The following is an 18,632-nucleotide window of genomic DNA, read 5'->3' on the forward strand; positions in this document are numbered from 1 at the left end:
TCTATTAGGTGGAATTTAAGGAATAGGTTGATTTGTATGAACATGATTTTCTAAAAACCATGCCTGTAACTCAAATGTCAAAAGACTCTATTTTGTGTTAATTGTTTTTTTCAGTCTGTGATGCTCCTTTTACATAGCCAGCGACGCTATATCTTTGAATATGACCAGTCGGACTGCCTCCTTTCAGTGACCATGCCCAGCATGGTGCGCCACAGCTTACAAACCATGCTTTCAGTGGGTTATTATCGGAATATCTACACTCCTCCAGACAGTAGCACTTCTTTTATCCAGGACTTTACCAAAGACGGAAGACTCCTGCAGACACTTTACCTTGGGACAGGGCGCCGAGTTCTCTACAAGTATACTAAACAGTCCAGACTGTCTGAGATTCTCTATGATACCACTCAAGTCACATTTACATATGAAGAGTCTTCGGGAGTGATTAAGACAATACATCTGATGCATGATGGATTTATTTGTACGATCAGATACAGACAAACAGGTTTGTTATGAAGCTTCCAAGGTTTGGGGTTGTTTTTTTTAATTATGCCAGTATTCACTCAAACATTTACTGAATACTCACTATGAAGTGTAAGACTTTGTGTGAGATACCAAGATTTTTTTTAAAAAAGTCCCTGACCCAGAGATGCTTCCAGTCTAGTAGAGGAGACAGATACAAGACATTTCTTTCTGAACTACAGTGAAGTGTCTGTGAGAAGTGCAAACAAGGTGCTGTGGGAGTTTAGAGGAGGGATGAATCACCTACCACATCACAGAGGAGGTGATATTTAAGCTACATCTTAAGGAATGATTACATTTCAATAGATAAAGATAAGAGGGAGGGCACTTCAGGTCTAGAGAAGACAGGCAGAAAGATAGGATATGTTGTAATCAGGTTGAAATAGAGAGAGAATACAAAAGGAATCAATTTTAGTTAGTTCTGCCTTAGACTTCAGCCATATTTTTTAGCTATGTGGCTGTAACGGTAGGCCGGAACCATATCTGGAGGACCTTGAATGCCACTCTAAGGAGTTAGTACTTAATTTGAAGGTAATAAGGAGCCATGGAAGGTTCTAAAGCAAAAAAGGATTGAAGAATTAACTCAGAGCAGGCAATGTTCAGCTTAATCAAGGCACAGCTTTATTACTTATGGCCATAAAGGAGAGCACATTTAGTACGCAGAGGACTTGCTTCTCATTCAACTGTATGATATTTTTACAACGTAAACATCTTTACATTCTTGGAAGGAAAAAAAGTCAAACAAGGGTCTTCAACCAGATTAATGATTATTATACAAGGTAGAATCATAGAGGCTCAGCACCTGTAGATGGAAAGGGGATGGATTGTTGGAATGATCTAAGACAGGGCTGTCCAAAATGCGGCCAGCCTTCAGGCTGCATGCTGCCTGCAGTGCAATTTATGCAGCCCGCTTACAAGCATAGAAATTTTAAAAAATGATTTAGTAAACGAAGCTGAGCTACCGCAGAGCTCTCACTAAAATGGCAAATCAAAATATATCATCTATTGTTTCAGTAAAAACCCAAGGTTGGACAGCCCTGATCTAAGAAGTAAAATATTTATTTCTAATAATTGATTCTAACAAATAACACAGGCACCTCCATTGTTCTGAAGAAAGTAAGGTTTCACATGAGAAAGAAAATTTTCCCACCTTCCTTAGTTCCTCCAATTTGGAATAATATATTGTCTACCCCATAGTCCTTTGTAGTAAACCAAGCTTTTTGGGAGCACAAAAAAATTTCACAGAAGCAACATGATCATAGCTGTGCATTATAGGGTTGGATGAGGGAGACCGTAGAGACAGAATATTTGCACTGGCTATGTGTGTGAGGTAATAAGGGTCTTTGATGTTGGCAAAAAAAGACTGAGACTCCTAGAGGTACCAGCCTCTATACTTATTCAGCTTAGTACTGCTTAGTCAAACTATACACACAACCCTATTTGTACCTACCCAGATGACTCCAAAAAAATGCAGGTCAGTGTTAAAAGCATAAGCTCAGTTCCAAGCTTATTATTCTATATCGGCCCTTTTTTGGGTGAGCTGTGAATCCACAAAATCTGTGGCTCCCAAATGGCCAAATCAAGGAGTTTTGTACTATATAACTGGCCCTCAACATTTCATCATAAAAGAAATCTGTTTTTCCCCAGTGATCCTGGTTATATACTTAGCTGCTTTTTGTTGTCCCAGATAGCCAAGTAGGTATCATATCCACATTGTAGAATAAGATCTTTATAGAATGGTCTTGTTCAGTACTTTACAGAGAACGCTAGAGAAAGTACTGTCATATTCTTCAGGATATGTATTTCCAGATATCAAAATATTTCAGAAAGCATTAAAATGAAGAACACAAGTTCGCTTCAAACTAAAGTAGACCTGTCTTCACTTTCAGCAACACTTTGTCATCGATGTCATTGTGCTTTGGTTTCTATGCAGGTCCTCTTATTGGCCGTCAGATTTTCAGATTCAGTGAAGAAGGCCTCGTGAATGCACGATTTGACTATAGTTATAACAACTTTCGGGTCACCAGCATGCAAGCTGTAATAAATGAAACTCCTCTGCCGATAGATCTGTACCGCTATGTTGACGTTTCTGGGAGGACAGAGCAGTTTGGAAAATTCAGTGTAATCAATTATGATTTAAACCAAGTCATCACCACTACAGTCATGAAACACACCAAGATCTTCAGTGCCAATGGACAAGTGATTGAAGTGCAGTATGAAATCCTGAAGGCAATTGCCTATTGGATGACCATTCAATATGATAATATGGGCCGCATGGTAATATGTGATATAAGAGTAGGAGTGGAAGCCAATATAACAAGATACTTTTATGAATATGATGCTGACGGTCAGCTTCAAACTGTCTCTGTGAATGATAAAACCCAGTGGCGTTACAGTTATGACCTGAATGGGAACATCAACCTCTTAAGCCATGGGAATAGTGCTCGCCTGACACCTCTCAGATATGACCTCAGAGACCGCATCACTAGGCTAGGAGAAATTCAGTATAAGATGGATGAAGATGGCTTTCTGCGACAGAGAGGAAATGATGTATTTGACTATAATTCCAATGGCCTACTACACAAAGCCTACAATAAGGCTTCTGGCTGGACTGTGCAATACTACTACGATGGGCTTGGGCGACGTGTCGCCAGTAAATCCAGCCTAGGACAGCACCTCCAGTTCTTTTATGCAGATCTTGGCAATCCCATTAGAGTTACCCATCTCTACAATCACACAAGCTCAGAAATTACCTCACTGTACTATGATCTTCAAGGCCACCTCATTGCAATGGAGCTAAGCAGTGGGGAGGAATACTATGTAGCATGTGACAATACAGGAACCCCACTGGCTGTGTTCAGTAGCCGAGGACAGGTGATAAAAGAGATACTGTACACACCCTATGGTGATATCTATCAAGACACTTATCCAGACTTTCAAGTAATCATTGGTTTTCATGGTGGACTCTACGATTCCCTTACAAAATTAGTCCACCTGGGACAAAGAGATTATGACGTTGTTGCCGGACGTTGGACAACACCTAATCATCATATATGGAAGCATCTGAACACTCTTCCTAAACCATTCAACCTCTACTCATTTGAAAATAACTATCCCGTTGGCAGAATACAAGATGTTACTAAATACACCACAGGTATCTGAGCAATGTAAAACTACAAAGAACTTGGTGCCATTTATTTGCTCATAGACTCTCACTGCCACTACTTCCTGCCAGGGAACCCACAAGCTATCATACATCTGCTCTCTTCCCTAGTTTTCTAGGGCGAGAAAAAACATGCAAGTCAACAACAAACCAGATGCTTTTGCATTTTACTACACTGTTTCTTTTCTTTTAAGCTGCTATTTCTGTTTGTTTTTTCATTCCTCACAGCTTATGGGAAGTAACAGAGGGGAAAAAAACAGGATTACATTGCCTAACTTCAATTAGACTTCACTGTCAGTGTGGTCTCTCTCTAAGAAGTTTCTGGACAGTGAATTGATACCAGAAGTGGGGAACCTGCAGCATCAAAGCCATATGTGGCCTTCAAGTGCAGCCTTTCAATCCAACCTTCACAAAAGAGTCTCCTTAATAAAAGGATTTGTTATGTAAAAATTGGACTGGATCAAAAGGCCGCAGGCCTCAAGACTGCAGGTTCCCTACCCCCTGGTCTATCCTATTTGGAAAGGTCAGGGTTTTCTACAGTCCCTCCAGTGCTTTTAAAATTCTCTTAAATCAAAAGATTAGCTTTCCTAGAAGATTCCATGGCATCAGATAGGTTTGGAGGTATTAGGATTTTGGTTTTGTTTGTCAAGTGAGTATGGGCTGCTTATGTTTGTCCTTAATTTATATCTTGTAGATATTGGAAGTTGGTTGGAGCTGTTTGGTTTCCAGTTACACAATGTGCTGCCTGGATTTCCAAAACCAGAAATAGAAAGTGTGGAGTTAACCTACGAGCTTCTGCAGCTGCAAATAAAAACTCAAGAGTGGGATCCTGGAAAGGTTTGTGAAAATCATCATTTGAGAAAATAAACATAGCCTCCAAAACTTCCCTTTGAAGAATAAACAAAGACATAGTTGACTTCTGTGGACCTGAAAGTTTGGTTAAAAGAGGCAAACAGGCCAGGCGATTACAAATTCATATTGTTTATTCCCTTAAAGCTAGCAGATACATGCTGCACGGAGGCAAAACTTAAGTTCTAAACTGTCTCACAAAAGAATGAAGAGCTTTAAATACATTTCAGAACAATCATAAGTCAGGATGTTTGTGTCCCTCAGACTTGTGGTCTCCATATATGTTACAAATTGACAAGACAATTGACAAGGTAGTGTCAGCTGGAAACTAGGATCCCAAGATGTCTGTGTTTCTCCTGTATATGCATATGTCCCTAAGATACCAAGGTAAGAGAGATCCCACTATTCTGGTTGCAAACATCCTGTCAGGAAAGATACTCCTTGTCAATTTTATCTGGTCTTTGAAGTTGCCCACACAGGAAAGGGCATTTTTTAGAGCAAAGTAAAGTAGTTTGGTTAAGTCAGGCTTTGGATCTTATTGCGGTTCAAATAATCTGAAAGGATTGTCACTTCAGAGAAGTAACTTGCCCCTAATCCCACAGCTAGTAAGTTCCACAATTACTCTAAGGCACATATGCATATGTACACGTGTGTGTGCATACACAGACATGTTTTGCAACTCCAAATAGAGATCTCTACTCTCACCTCACCTGAGGATGCTCTGCCGAAAGGAAGGTAAATGTTGGCCAAAAGCTACCTAATTAGTTCACTTGGGGTTTACTGGCTAGATTACTTTCTCAAAGACAAAGCCTTAAACCCAATTCACTGCAGATCTTAGGGATTGGACAACAATAAGTCCCAGCCCAAGCACCACTTAATGGTTATTCTTTGGGCCTCCCAGGCTCAGAGTGAATGTAAATAGTAACTGTTTGTCTTGTGGCCAGCAACCCTGGGGGTCTTCCCTATCAGTTTGATTTTTTTTTTATTAAAGAGGCCATCCCTTGACTCACTTCTTAAAGAGGTCTTTTCACTGAATAGATGTTGCCTCAGTCAAAGTGAGAACCTGAAAAGACCTTAGTTTAAAAGTACCAAGGTCCCCTACTGAAGGTAAGTCTGTCTTCTCCTCCCTTCTGCTCTATCTCCTCCTCACCTCTATCTTCCAAGATAGAGGGGAAGAGAGAGGAGGAGATGGGAAAGAACCTCTATCTTCTACTCTACCTCTTCTCTTCCTCTCTATCTTCCAAGATAGAGGAGGAGAGAAGGAGATGGAAGAGATTGAGGGGAAGATAGAGGAGAGAAGAAGATGGAGGGAGAGACAGAGGAGGGAAGAACAGATGAGAGGAAAAGATAGAGATCCCTCAGAGACAGGGATAAAGAAGCACCAACATGTTCAACAAAAGCACTCAGAAACTAGCAGATGATTTAATCGTATATGATACAAAAAATGGAAAACCATTAATTAAAACAATAGGAGAAATACTAATTTCACATTGTATTCACATTGTAAAATATAGCTAATAGTACTTCACCTTATACATCATTTGATAATAACAGAACAGAGGGTCTGCATCCCTCATCATCTTTGAGGAGAACAGAAATAAAACATATCGAACTGAAAACATATCGCACTGAAATGGCCAGATCAGATGCCACATTCCTAACTGTAAATTTTGTCTCTCTTTTCCAGACCATCCTGGGCATTCAATGCGAGTTGAAAAAACAGCTTCGAAATTTCATTTCCTTGGATCAACTTCCTATGGCTCCCAGATACAGTGATAGAAGGTGTCTGGAAGGAGGAAAACATCCCAGGTTTGCCGCTATCCCATCTGTATTTGGAAAAGGTATAAAGTTTGCCATCAAAGATGGCATAGTGACTGCTGACATTATAGGAGTGGCCAATGAAGACAGCCGCCGACTTGCCGCCATCCTCAATGGTGCTCATTACCTGGAAAACCTGCACTTCACCATTGACGGACGGGATACTCACTACTTCATTAAACTTGGATCTCTGGAGGAAGACTTGGCTCTCATAGGTAACACAGGAGGGAGGCGGATTTTAGAGAACGGTGTCAATGTTACCGTGTCCCAGATGACTTCTGTGATGAATGGAAGGACAAGACGCTTTGCAGATATACAGCTCCAACATGGTACTCTGTGCTTTAACATTAGGTATGGAACAACTGTAGAAGAGGAGAAGAACCACGTGTTAGAAATTGCCAGACAGCGAGCTGTTGCTCAGGCCTGGACTAAGGAACAGAGGAGGTTGCAAGAAGGGGAGGAGGGGATTAGGGCATGGACAGAGGGAGAGAAGCAACAGCTTTTGAGCACCGGGAGGGTACAAGGCTATGATGGTTATTTTGTCTTGTCTGTTGAGCAGTATCTAGAACTTTCTGACAGTGCCAACAATATTCACTTTATGAGACAGAGCGAAATAGGCAGGAGGTAACAAAAGAAATCTCTGCCTTTGCGTCACCAAAGACTGCCTGTTTTTAAAACATAAAATGGTTTATTGTATTGGTTTTCTAGATCAGAACTCTGTATGTGTAAATATGGAGGAAAAACATATCCAACTGCCTTTCAATGTGACAGAAGATGGTATTTTAATATGGTTTCTTTAAACTCTTTAAGAAATGACAGAAAAGATTTTTAGTTCTTGTGTGGCAGTATTCAAAATACCACAAGTACAGCTCAAACAATGAAAAAGACTGAGTTTTCAGAAAACACCACTCTAAATTTGTCGTGTTGGGTGTGTGTGTTGAAATAGATAACAAAAAGAACCCAAGGTTCTAGTTATCTATCGTGACATGCTGTTTCATATTTAACTATCAACTTCACTTGAAGACTATCTTAAAAATTTATTGAAAGTCTCTGCACTTCCAAAGACTGCCAGCCATTTTACAGAGCTGTTATAGAAAACTTTAGAATCAGTAAGAAAATGTTCTCAGCCACCACATCTCTGAGTACATTTCCCTTTACTCCCTGGAAGTAAATGCTACGTTGTACTGAGTGCTGTCCAACACTTACTTTTCTGTGGGCTTGGTACTCGTGTCTATGTGATACCAAGCATCTGGCCAACTCACTCTTTCCAGAATGGTCTGTTTGGATTAAAATGTTCACCAGATTGACCGGATATATTGGCATTACATAAACTCGGTCTTTCTTGATTTAGTGACCTGCCTAGGAAATCTCTCATTTCTCAATTGGGTTTGGTCATAGCATCATACCTGATGATGCAGAGTTACCGGAGTTTAATGTACTCAGAAGTAATTTGCTAAAGACCATCTGGGTATGAATTTTAAACATCTGTAGTAAGGTATCAAAACTACCTAGGAAGAGTACATAAGAACTAAGACCTGAAAACCAAACGTGGTGCTTCCTTACTTACACAAGCTGCCATCTATGGTGTAACTACCTTACCAAAGGCATTAATGAGCCCAACTCCCAAGAGACACCAAACATCATAACGGTTGGCATTATGTGCTCCCACTTCCACATTTATCTTCCAACCTTTACAGCTGTTTATTGAACATTTCCCAGCCACATTTATGACATATAACTAAGTGAACTCAGAAGCCTCTCCAGCCCAAATATTTCAACTAAGTGGTGGGGTGGGCAGATTTTTAGTCACAAATCATTTATCTAACATTGATTTAGTTTATTTTTGCTGTCTGCCTACTTATCTAATCATCTCCCCTTCCTAGGAAAATGGCCATTTTCTAAGAAGGGTTTTGGCTAACTTTGGACTTGGAAATATTTAGCCAGGATTACTGTTAAGATCAGCTATACTTTTTCTGTGACTCCTGCTTGAAAAGAAACTCCTCAGTAAGCTGGGCGCTTTGTGCCCATGGATACACAGTCTATAAAATGCTGCATAAAGTACCGAGAGGCTACGGAACTGCCAACACAGAGCAGCACAGTATGGCCCCCAAGCCAACTTCCGAGCTTTCATAGGCCCAGAGGGTTCAGGGTGCACAACTTCAGTTTGGAGTCTTTCCAATTGTTACCCACATGCACCAGGTAGTCCTTGACCCCCTTCTTTTAAAAACATATTAAACCAAGATTACACAATCACACTAAGGTTTTTAGAAGAGCCGAACCAAGTGAAGGCAAGGGTCCGCAGACAGGAGAGAGAGGCTGTGTTCAAAGGTTTCCTTTCCAAAGCCTTTGGGTTGGCATTGATTATCATTCCATTCTTACACAGATACTCAAAAGAGTTCTCACTCTCCAGTCTGTGTCTGTTTGGAAGCTCATAATCTCAAAAAGCTGCTAAGCCAGACCAAGATTAATGGCACGGCATTTCTTCAGGATGGAATACTTTCATTTCTAACAAACCAACTTGTCGAACATTTGAATACTTCCACACCAGCCTAAAAATGGACCTTCAGTTTGTAGAGGCTCTGACGTTCTTTCAAACAAACAAACAAAAAACAATTTATGAACTGTTACAGCAAGTGCATTCATAAATGTGATGTATTTTATCACTGATCCAAATGTCGATATTAGAGTCTATTTTACTTATATTTTAAGCAATTATACTTTTTTGCAATTCACTGATGTATCAAACTGCTTTAAATATCCATTAGAAACAAATATTTGAAGCTTTTACTTAATAGTAATTACCTTGAACTGTGCATTTCTAGTTTGTAATACATATTTAGTTAGCTTGTGCCTTTAGTTTCTTAAAGTTCTATTTGTATTACATTCAGGAAATGCACTTTCTATTACTTACAGCTATGGTTTTAATACTGCCTTGAAACACACCACTTTTCTCTTTATTACCCCAAGAGGTTAGCATTCATGGGTAGTAATTCGAAGAGATATTTTTGGACATTTCTAAAGGAGACCACAGAGATATATTTAACATATACAGCTCCTATTCGATGGGAAAGGCAGAGAATGACTGCCTTCATTGAACGTTCTTCTGTAATTTGAAAGAATTCCATTGCATTCCCTAACAAAAGTGGAAGCATTACACCAATTACTCATGAGACATGGGAGGCCGAAGCTACCAAGCCAAGCACCATTCAACTAAGCTACTGGGAGAGACTGGCTCTGGACTCTCTCACTTGAAAGAAACAGTCTGAGATGGAGGCAGGGAGTAAATACTTCGTCTCCATGTTTATTTTGGCCAGCCAGACCAATTTCATTTTTCCTTTAAGCAAATTTTTTTGCACTAAACATTTTTAGACATCCAAATGAGCATCAAAATGCAACTTTAACAGGAATCTAGCTGATTATTTTTATGTTGCCAATCTAATGACTGTGGATTAGCAGCAGCATGACTCCTACAGAAAATGAGACTAAAACTTTAATGTACGCATTACCTTAAAAAAACCATCTACCATGCTAAACTAGGCAAATATTCTTCTTTTAACTCTGCTCCACAAAACAATATGTAAAATAATTTTCCTTTACCGCCAATTTATCTAGGAGATCTAGACTATATATAAATATGTATATTCACTATATAAAAATATATAACCTACACAACATAGACAAGTGTACAAAAAACCTTGACAGTGCATAATTTGGTATGCTAACTGCTTAGATGGACATAAAACTAACTTACTGATTTTTTTAAATGCCTTCTCTTTTTATCATTATTCATACACATTTTCCAGCATTTCATTATATGCATTCTATGCTGCTTTAAAAAAATTTCCTAGCCAGCCCAGGCCCTCAGCATAATAATACCACCTCAGAAATGGTCAGGGCAAAGTAGTTTGTACTTGCAAAGATGCATTCATATATCATGGCAAGCATAATGATGGTGTTCAATGATAAACACCCATGGTGCAGAAACCAAGCATTGAGAGAAGAAACATTTGGGAGTATGCCTTAGTTTGTGAAAAAAAAACAGAAGCCTACAGACTGAATGGAAAACACTCTTTGTTTATTTGGAGAAATTCATGCCAATCTAGCTGACCTGTCTAGAACTTAAGAGCTCAGACAGCTCTTTGACAGAGCCTACTATGAGGTTCTGTACTCTGGGGGGGAGGGGGGGAGAAAATTCAACCACACAACAGTGACTTATTTCAGAGTGTCCTTCATACAAAAGCTATTTAGGACCAAAGTCTACAACTATGTGTAAAAGGAAATAACTTCCTAAACAGTAACTGAAAATACTTAGAATTCAACTTGCTGTGGAGTTTGTCTTGGCAATTGTCATCTTACATTATTTGTCAAAGAAAATGTGTTTGGCAGTTTAAAATCTTTCCTTAGATTTAGTGGTGGATTTTAACCTCTTAAGTAAATGTTAGTATATCAGATTGTGTCCTTGAAAAAATATTTTACTTGTATGAACCATGACGGTGTCTAAATCTTAATATTCTTCTGGCAAAAGTATCAGTGAGAAAGTGAAGCATAGCCTTTATGTCACAAAAATATTCTTTTTAGCTGCTTACTTTCTCATGAAAAGTAAAGCTGTTTACAGTGTATGCCAAGATTTTCAGTTTCAATATAACAGTTAGAGGTTCTAATCATACTGAAAATTGTGTTCTCATGGCCTGAGCCATTGTTGCTAGGAAACACTAGCTTCCGATTTTGTATTTCTGCTCTAACTCCTGTGCTCAAAAGTGACTGGATACTGTAGAGGTTCATGGTTGTTGTATGGCTACAGTTACATGGTCTTTTGCATTTGGCTCTGGTTTTTAAGCCAGAAGCATGCATTTTTCTACAAGAGCATCGCAACAACGTGCTGTAAATATCTAAAGTTAATATTATGTGTCGATATTTGAAAGAAGTACTTTGAATATTTCATTTGTAAAAAATAAAACTGCAATCATCACATTGGGTCCTGTTTTATTCCCACAGTGTCCTACCGTCTCAAACTAGCCTGGTCCTATAAAGAAAGGTGGCTTCTCACCAATAACCAAACAATAAAGCCATCCCAAGTGTCACTACAGCTGAATATAGGTGAAGTCCAGCAAGTGCTTCACTTCCCGTAACAAGTCCTGAGCAAAGCCCCTGTTTGATCATTGTGGCATCTTCAAGCATTTCTTCTGCTTGTCCATCAAACAAGATAAGAGAAGCAAAAAAAAGGGCCAGGGGACTTGGTGTACGTACAAATTCATTTAGAGTGAGAGGGCAGGAGAATGTGAAATGTGGGAGGAACCTAAAATCCCTGCCATTTCATTTCACTAGCCTGACACTTCATTTGCACTGCCTGGTAGGGACTTCAAAAGGCTCCTCATATCCATCTGCTGAGCTCGGTTCAGAGACCACATGTTTTTCAGCCACAGAGATTCTCCAAGATTAAGTTACACAGAAGTCATGCTCTCTACATCAACGTGAAAAGTGCACAGGACACAAAAAGATTAATGCTAACTCTGTAACCTGGACAGTCACCTTGATGTCAATACTGCCCCACCAGCTCCTGATGGCCAATGATATATCCTATGGCTTAATTTATGTTATAGACTCCAAAGAAATCACTTCAATAAAAAAGAGATTTTCATTTTTTTTTACTTTAAAACACACAGTACAACAAAGAAAATGTTGTTAGGCAGAGGAGATTTTTTTTCTGAGGGTCTATGTGGAAAAAAATTACATCTTTATTTTCACTAACCTCTCTAATAAAGTTACCATTTCCTTCAATTATTTAAAAATATGATGTTGAGAGAGGGCCCATAGACTTTACCAGACTGACAAAGGGGCACATGATGCAAAAAAAAACTTAGTAATCCCAACTGTATGAATGAACAGGTAAGAAAGAGTTATGTTTATCATAACAATATACCAGTATCTACCAAATATTAAAATAAACAGAGGCTAAACTCTGTTAGAAGCAACGATTTATGTAAAGTCAGAAAAAGCCTTGAAAAATCTAGCACTTGTTTATAGATAAGGACCCTAAAAATTATAGAAAAGTATAGGACGATTTTTAGTGTGTGTATACATATACACACACACACACACACACACACACACACACACACACACACACACACTGTCTGCAATGGAGAAATACTGGAAGCCCTACCAATAAATACAAGGGTAAAAAAGCAAGCTAATTCTAGAAATGCTAGTAACAAATATAAAATTATGCCAATTTTCCGGCATCATAATGGCTTACTCAGGAAACATCACACAATCATATATTCTACATAGTAATTAAAAACAGCTAGAAAAAAAGAAAGAAATCATTCAAAATAACTTTAAAATACAAAAATATCTGGGAAGCCGCCTACAAAGACACACTAGGTCTAGACTTATATAACTATAAATTCAATAATACAAACTACAGAGTAAACCAGAAAACAATTCCTCGAATATTAAGTTTACACCAAGATCTCACACCATATACCACAATAAGCTCAAAATGGAAATGCACCTTAATAATTAAAGCTGGGGAGGGGATTAATTTTTAATTCCCTCAGAAATCACGAAGTTCATTAGAAATTAACTTTCATATCTAAATTAATTGGCATTGTCGCCGATAACGTATGGTATCCTTTCCCCCAAGAGGAAAGGTTGTAAGTTCTCAAAAGTGCCATAACATTTCCATTTTCAAACTGTATTTCTGCCTTTTAAATAACAAACTACACAAAACAAAAATGCAAATACCGTTACCGTTAAACTTAGTCTGTGTTTTGAGTGCTGTGCATTCATTCAACAAACATTTCTTAATTCACCTCTCTTCCAACCTTCTATATCCTTGTCAGGGGTACCATCAGGTTTGTGATGTCATTGTCATCCTCAAGCCCTCACTCACTCTACAGGTCCTATCAGTTCCCCTATCTTGTCATTTCTGCTTTCATGCTATTTCTCACATAGAAGAGACCCCTTTTTCTCTACTCACATGGCCAACACTCTAGGTCGGGCCCTGAACACCTCATGCCAACACTACTGCAATCACCTCCTAATTGGTCTCCTTGTCTCAAGTCACTCCCTAATCCAATCCAGCCTTCATCCATCTGCCAAAGTGATTTTCCTAAAGCATAGGTCTGACCACGTCAACTCCTCTTACTCAAAAAATTCCAGTGGCTCCCTATTGCCTGTAGCAAAACCTGGCACCCTTCCTACCTTTCCAGTCTTCTCACACATCATTCCCCTCCATACCATAACCTTCTCACACAGAACACTCCATAAGCCCCCTCCGTGCCTTTGCACAGTTGTCCACCAAGTCTGGAATGCTTTCCTTCCTCCATTAGTATGTAAATTCCTTGAGGGCAAGGGCTTGTGTATGCAGGGCCCTGTACTGAGCACTAAGGGATACACAAAGTTTAGACAAGATAAGTTCCTTGCCCTCATGAAATTCATAGAAACCTCAAATACAAAGAGCTTTAATACGATATGTTATATGACAGGTGCATGAGAGAGAAGTCCAAAGCAATCATTATTGACTAGAGGAATCAGAAATGGTATCAGACATTTATGTTGCATTATAAGAGCTGGCTAGAATTAATATCTGCTGAGTGTACCATGACATGTAAAGAAGCCAAGGAAGGATATTCCAGAGATAAGGAATTCTGAGGGAAGATACTCAGGCAGCAAAGGTCAAGGTATGTCTTCAGTCACAGAAGAAATTCAGTTTGGTTGGAGCACAGAGTATGAATGAAGAGGGAGAATATGAGGGGTGGAAAGGTAGGGTGGCGATGGATTCTGGAGGGCTTCAAATGCCAAGCAAGGGAGTTTGAATTGTACTTGTCAGACAACTAGGGGCCACTGAATATTTTTGAGCTGAGGAGTGACATGAACAAGATATATGAGTATAAAAAAGATTATTCTAGAAACCATATGGATCAGAGAGGAGAGAGAACGGAGAATTTGTTGGTGAATTGCTATTGCAATGATACAAACAGAAGGGAGAACTGTTACTTAAACAAGGGACAGAGATCATAAAAGATAAAGGGACAATTTTGTTTTCACACCACTGAAAAGCTACTGCACGAGCAAAATAAGCATAGTTAGAATAAGTGGACAAACGAGTGGGAAAAACCTTCAAGACAAATTTTTCTAACAAAGGTCTAATGTCCAAGACACATACAGAAGTGATACAAATATCTAAGAATAAAAGCCATTCCCCAACAGAGAAGTGGGCAAAATATAACAGAAAGGTACTTCTCAAATTAAGAAATGTAAGCAATCAATAACCATATTTTTAAAATGTTCCAAATCACTAGGAATGGAAGACAAGCTACATTTGCTGAGGTCCCACCCTCACATCCATCAGATCAGCAAAGATGATGAAAGGAAAACAGCAATTGTTAGAAGACTGACACAGTGATGTGCTATTGGTAGAGCTGTGAACTGGTACAACCGTTCCAGAAAAATGTTTGAAACCATACCCAAAATGTCACTAAAATGTACATACTTTTGGCCCAGTAATACTACTATTAGGGATAAACCCCAAGGAGGTCAAATGCAAAGGCAACAGACTCGTAGATATAAACTATTTAGGACAGCACTTTTTTTTGGATCGACAAACGAGAAACAAAACAGGTGTTCATCAGTTGGAAAATGGCTGAATAAACTGCGGTATATGAATGTAATGGAATTTTACTGAATCTTGAGACATTGTAAATATGATAAATTTAGAGAAATACAGAAAAACTTGTATTAACTGATGCAGAGTGAAGTGAGCAAAACCTGAACAGTTTACATGGTGGCAACAATAATAATATGGGGCTCGGGGCGTGGGGAGACTTTGAAAGACCTCGTGCCAGCGTGGCAACCAATCACAACTTCAAAAGACTGGTGATGAAACACACCACCACCTCTTATCAGAGAGTTCCGGAATCCAACAAGGCCAAGGTGTTCATTGGTTTTGCTTGACGACACATTGTTATGAAGGAAGGCTTTTCTCAGAATATGGGAGAGAGGGACAGGATTAGTAGATAATAACAGACACGAATAAAAGAGCATCAATAAAACATTTTTAAATAGTGCAGACAGGTAGAAATGAGGGCCACATGAGGATGGTAGCAGCATAACTAGGGAGAAAGGTAGACACTCAAGAGATGCTATGGAGATTAGGGCTAAGTAACGCCCTGGATAAATTACTAGGTTTAATTTTAAAAAGGAGGGGGATCAAAAATGAGTTTTTATTTATTTTCCTTTCACCTGGCAAAGTTATCTCAAATACTTTCCAACAAACAAACTAAAACTCTGGAAGTCAAAAACCAGTAACACTGTCCTCCTCTAGAAAAATACGTAGGACTAAGGAGCGCACAACTACACAACTGAACACTCTTCTAAGTACTGTCTTGGCTGTAAGATCTTTTTCTGGAAGTATTCTCCAAGGAAACGTTAAGTCTTGCTGGGCTATATCATACTATCATTCTACTGTTCCTAACAGTATACCTCAAACCCAACACAAGATCAACAAGCAACAAGTACAGAATACCATCTTGTATCAGTATTTGAGACTCAACAATGATCCCGGAAGGTAGAATAATTATCTTCATTTTACAAATGAGGAAAATGTGGCTTACAGAAGGGTAATAAGTGGCAGAGCCAGGACTAAACTCTAGGTCTTCTAAGTCACCCCTCTCCTACATCATCTTCAAGTGAAACAAGTACATGGCCTCTATACCAGTCCTCACACCACGAGACATAGGCCAATTGCTGATCTTTTTTTTTCCTAGATAAACATACTGGTTTTAGCATTGAGTGGCTAAATAAAACTTTGGCCTAATGGTATACAACAGAGAAAATGGCTAAATAAGATGATTCAGCATCACCTTCTATTTTTTATTTATGTGCTTTATAAGAATGGCAGGTATAGACAGTGGTGGGCATAAGAGACATACATCACACCAATGGATAGAACGGGCTTTGTTGATGCTGATGTCCTCCTCAAAGTTGGATTTTGTTGCACAATAATGAAATATGTTAAATACATGTTTAAACGTTAAGGAGTTTTGAAGTTGTTACTCACCTTATTTGTCTTCCATCATCTCTACCAAAGACAGCAGCATTCACCCTAAGTCTTATTCACACACCATCGCAAACAGTGAAAGTCCCAACCTGTGACAAAGATAATTATCTAAGTTTACTCTTTATTAGCATTTTCACCTGCCAAAGGCCTTCTCTATTAAGTACAAACTTCAAAGGAAATGAACAAGTATTCATTAAGCTGTCCTGTTCCTCCTGGGTTTACCAATTGGGGATTTTATACCCAGAAAGGCCAGCAGCAGAGCACAGTGAAAGAGGCAATGGCCTAAGATTTGGAAGACTCAGCTTTGAAGTCTGGCTCTCTGGCTTACAAACTGTGTGGCCCTGGGTACAGCCTTGCATCCTGTTTCCTCATCCAAAAGAAAAAGAGCTGATAACACCTCACCTGCCTACAGTAATTGTGAGGCTCAAATGAGATAATATACATGTAAAAGTACTTTTAAACCAATGAAGGTAAGAGATGATCATTTTACCCTGACTCAGCATTTGACAAGTCTAGTGTAACATTAGCAATATTTTTAATGGGGCAAAGATAGGATGTTTCTACAAAAGTAAAAAACTTAACTTCTGGAAAGTAGCAAGTATGCTGGTAACAATAAATAGATGGTAAAGAAATTCCGCGAGTAAGAGTCTGGCCAAAGAAATGAAGGCAAATATATTCGCTGGAGCCTGAGAGGAGCAAAATCTTTTTCAAGGAATGGCTGGATCAGCCTAAAAAAATTAAGAAGGCTTTCAGCGATGCCTCATTTAGGCATTTTATTTTACTCTTTTCTACTGAATAAAGGGGCATTTGGTCAAAGAAATGAAGAAATGCAGCTTTTCAATCTCAGAGTTGGAAGGCACTGTAGCACCCTATTAGATTCCACCTCTACCTCCAACAAAGTCCTCACACATTGGTTCTTCAGCCTTTACTACAAGGGGTCTGTGATCTCACAGGCAGGTACTTGGCCCAAAGGTACAGATTGCAACCCATCCATGTTGTCTCCCTATAAAACCTGCCATGCTATAAGACCTCCTTTTGCAGTCATACATTTCTCTGGTGATAGTACATTCTTTCACATGAGCAGTTCTCTATTTGAAATGTTTTGTTGCAGCCTACTTACATCCACCATGCACCTCTCCGAATCCTGTAAACAGCCACTTTAATTCTTCAGCAGCTGTATCCGTCAAGTCTTACTCTGACTCTTCAGTTGGGATGCAAAGATGATTGTGGATTCTCAAAAGCAGAAAACGGATGCCAAAGAAGCTCTGGCAGCTTCTTCCATGCTTCGAGCATGGCCCTGGAAACTTACTAGGTCTGCTTTCCAAGGACACTAGAGATAAGCTCATCATCAGTGCTGGCCACTTGGTGAAGAATTCTTTGGCCACATCAAACAACAAAACAATAATTAGAAAATACAGTAAGATGGCCATACTTAAAGTCTTCTAAGGGCAATCTCTGAGGACATCAACTTTTTTGGCCCTCCAGACCAATTTAATGTGTCAGGGATCTAAAACCACTGTCAATCTGACTCAGTTTCAGGAATTTATACTTTAAAATGAATTTAGACATTAATTAACTAATAAATTTTCTATCAATATAGATTGGGCATACGTATAAAATGCTAAGAACACTAATGGGGCTACTTACAGACAAGTTACTCATTTGATAACAGGAACTGAGAAGTAACGACAAAAGCCCTGAAGAAGCCAGCTGCCCCAGGAGCATTTTTTTTTTCAAACTTAGAGCTTTCATTAAAAAATAAAAGTTTTCATGTGGTCTGGTAGGGAAGAATGTGGCCCAAAGCAAGGCAAGAAAAATCCATATAATTACAAATCCTTTAGTCAAATAGCAACATGGGCATATTTTAACTTCTGTGATTTCTTACCCAAGATTGATTCACAGGCTTAACTGACCAATTTCAGAATAATGCCCAAGATTATTTTCAGAATGAAACAAAAAAGATGAAATACTACCACATATAATCAAAAGTGCCAAATTTGCTGAGTATGGAACAGAATAGGTAATACATGCCTGGGCTTTTAAAAAAAAGTCAAGTAATACTTTTTTAAAAAAAAATCAATGAATCACAAAAATACTTCACTAAAAAGGGCATTTTGACTAAAAGAAGGTCTTACTGACATTAAAAAAAATCTATTCACTATGCTTTCAATCATCACACTTGGTTTAAAACCAAACATTTCCTATTTGTATATATAAATG

The 18,632-nt window shown here is 38.8% G+C and overlaps 1 protein-coding gene and 1 long non-coding RNA gene across 6 annotated transcripts in view; one reads left to right on the forward strand and one right to left on the reverse strand.

Moving 5' to 3' along the window:
• TENM1 (teneurin transmembrane protein 1) overlaps positions 1–7,087 on the forward strand; it is a 448,583-nt gene extending 441,496 nt beyond the window's left edge. For all 5 annotated transcript variants that reach the window (XM_036739968.1, XM_036739972.1, XM_036739969.1 and 2 more), the window contains 4 exons: positions 115–502; positions 2,453–3,673; positions 4,377–4,519; positions 6,219–7,087. In XM_036739968.1, coding sequence (XP_036595863.1) covers positions 115–502; positions 2,453–3,673; positions 4,377–4,519; positions 6,219–6,977 — 2,511 coding nt within the window. In that variant the 3' untranslated portion in view covers positions 6,978–7,087. The remainder of the gene's footprint in view (positions 1–114; positions 503–2,452; positions 3,674–4,376; positions 4,520–6,218) is intronic.
• On the reverse strand, positions 6,433–17,976 carry LOC118832648. The gene is made up of 3 exons (XR_005009225.1): positions 17,533–17,976; positions 16,413–16,501; positions 6,433–6,711 (listed from the first exon to the last, which is right to left on the reverse strand). It is a non-coding gene; the product is annotated as an uncharacterized LOC118832648 (long non-coding RNA).
• Positions 17,977–18,632: the final 656 nt, after the last annotated feature.

Source organism: Trichosurus vulpecula, chromosome X (assembly GCF_011100635.1).
Source record: "Trichosurus vulpecula isolate mTriVul1 chromosome X, mTriVul1.pri, whole genome shotgun sequence".
NCBI classification, from domain to species: domain Eukaryota; kingdom Metazoa; phylum Chordata; class Mammalia; order Diprotodontia; family Phalangeridae; genus Trichosurus; species Trichosurus vulpecula.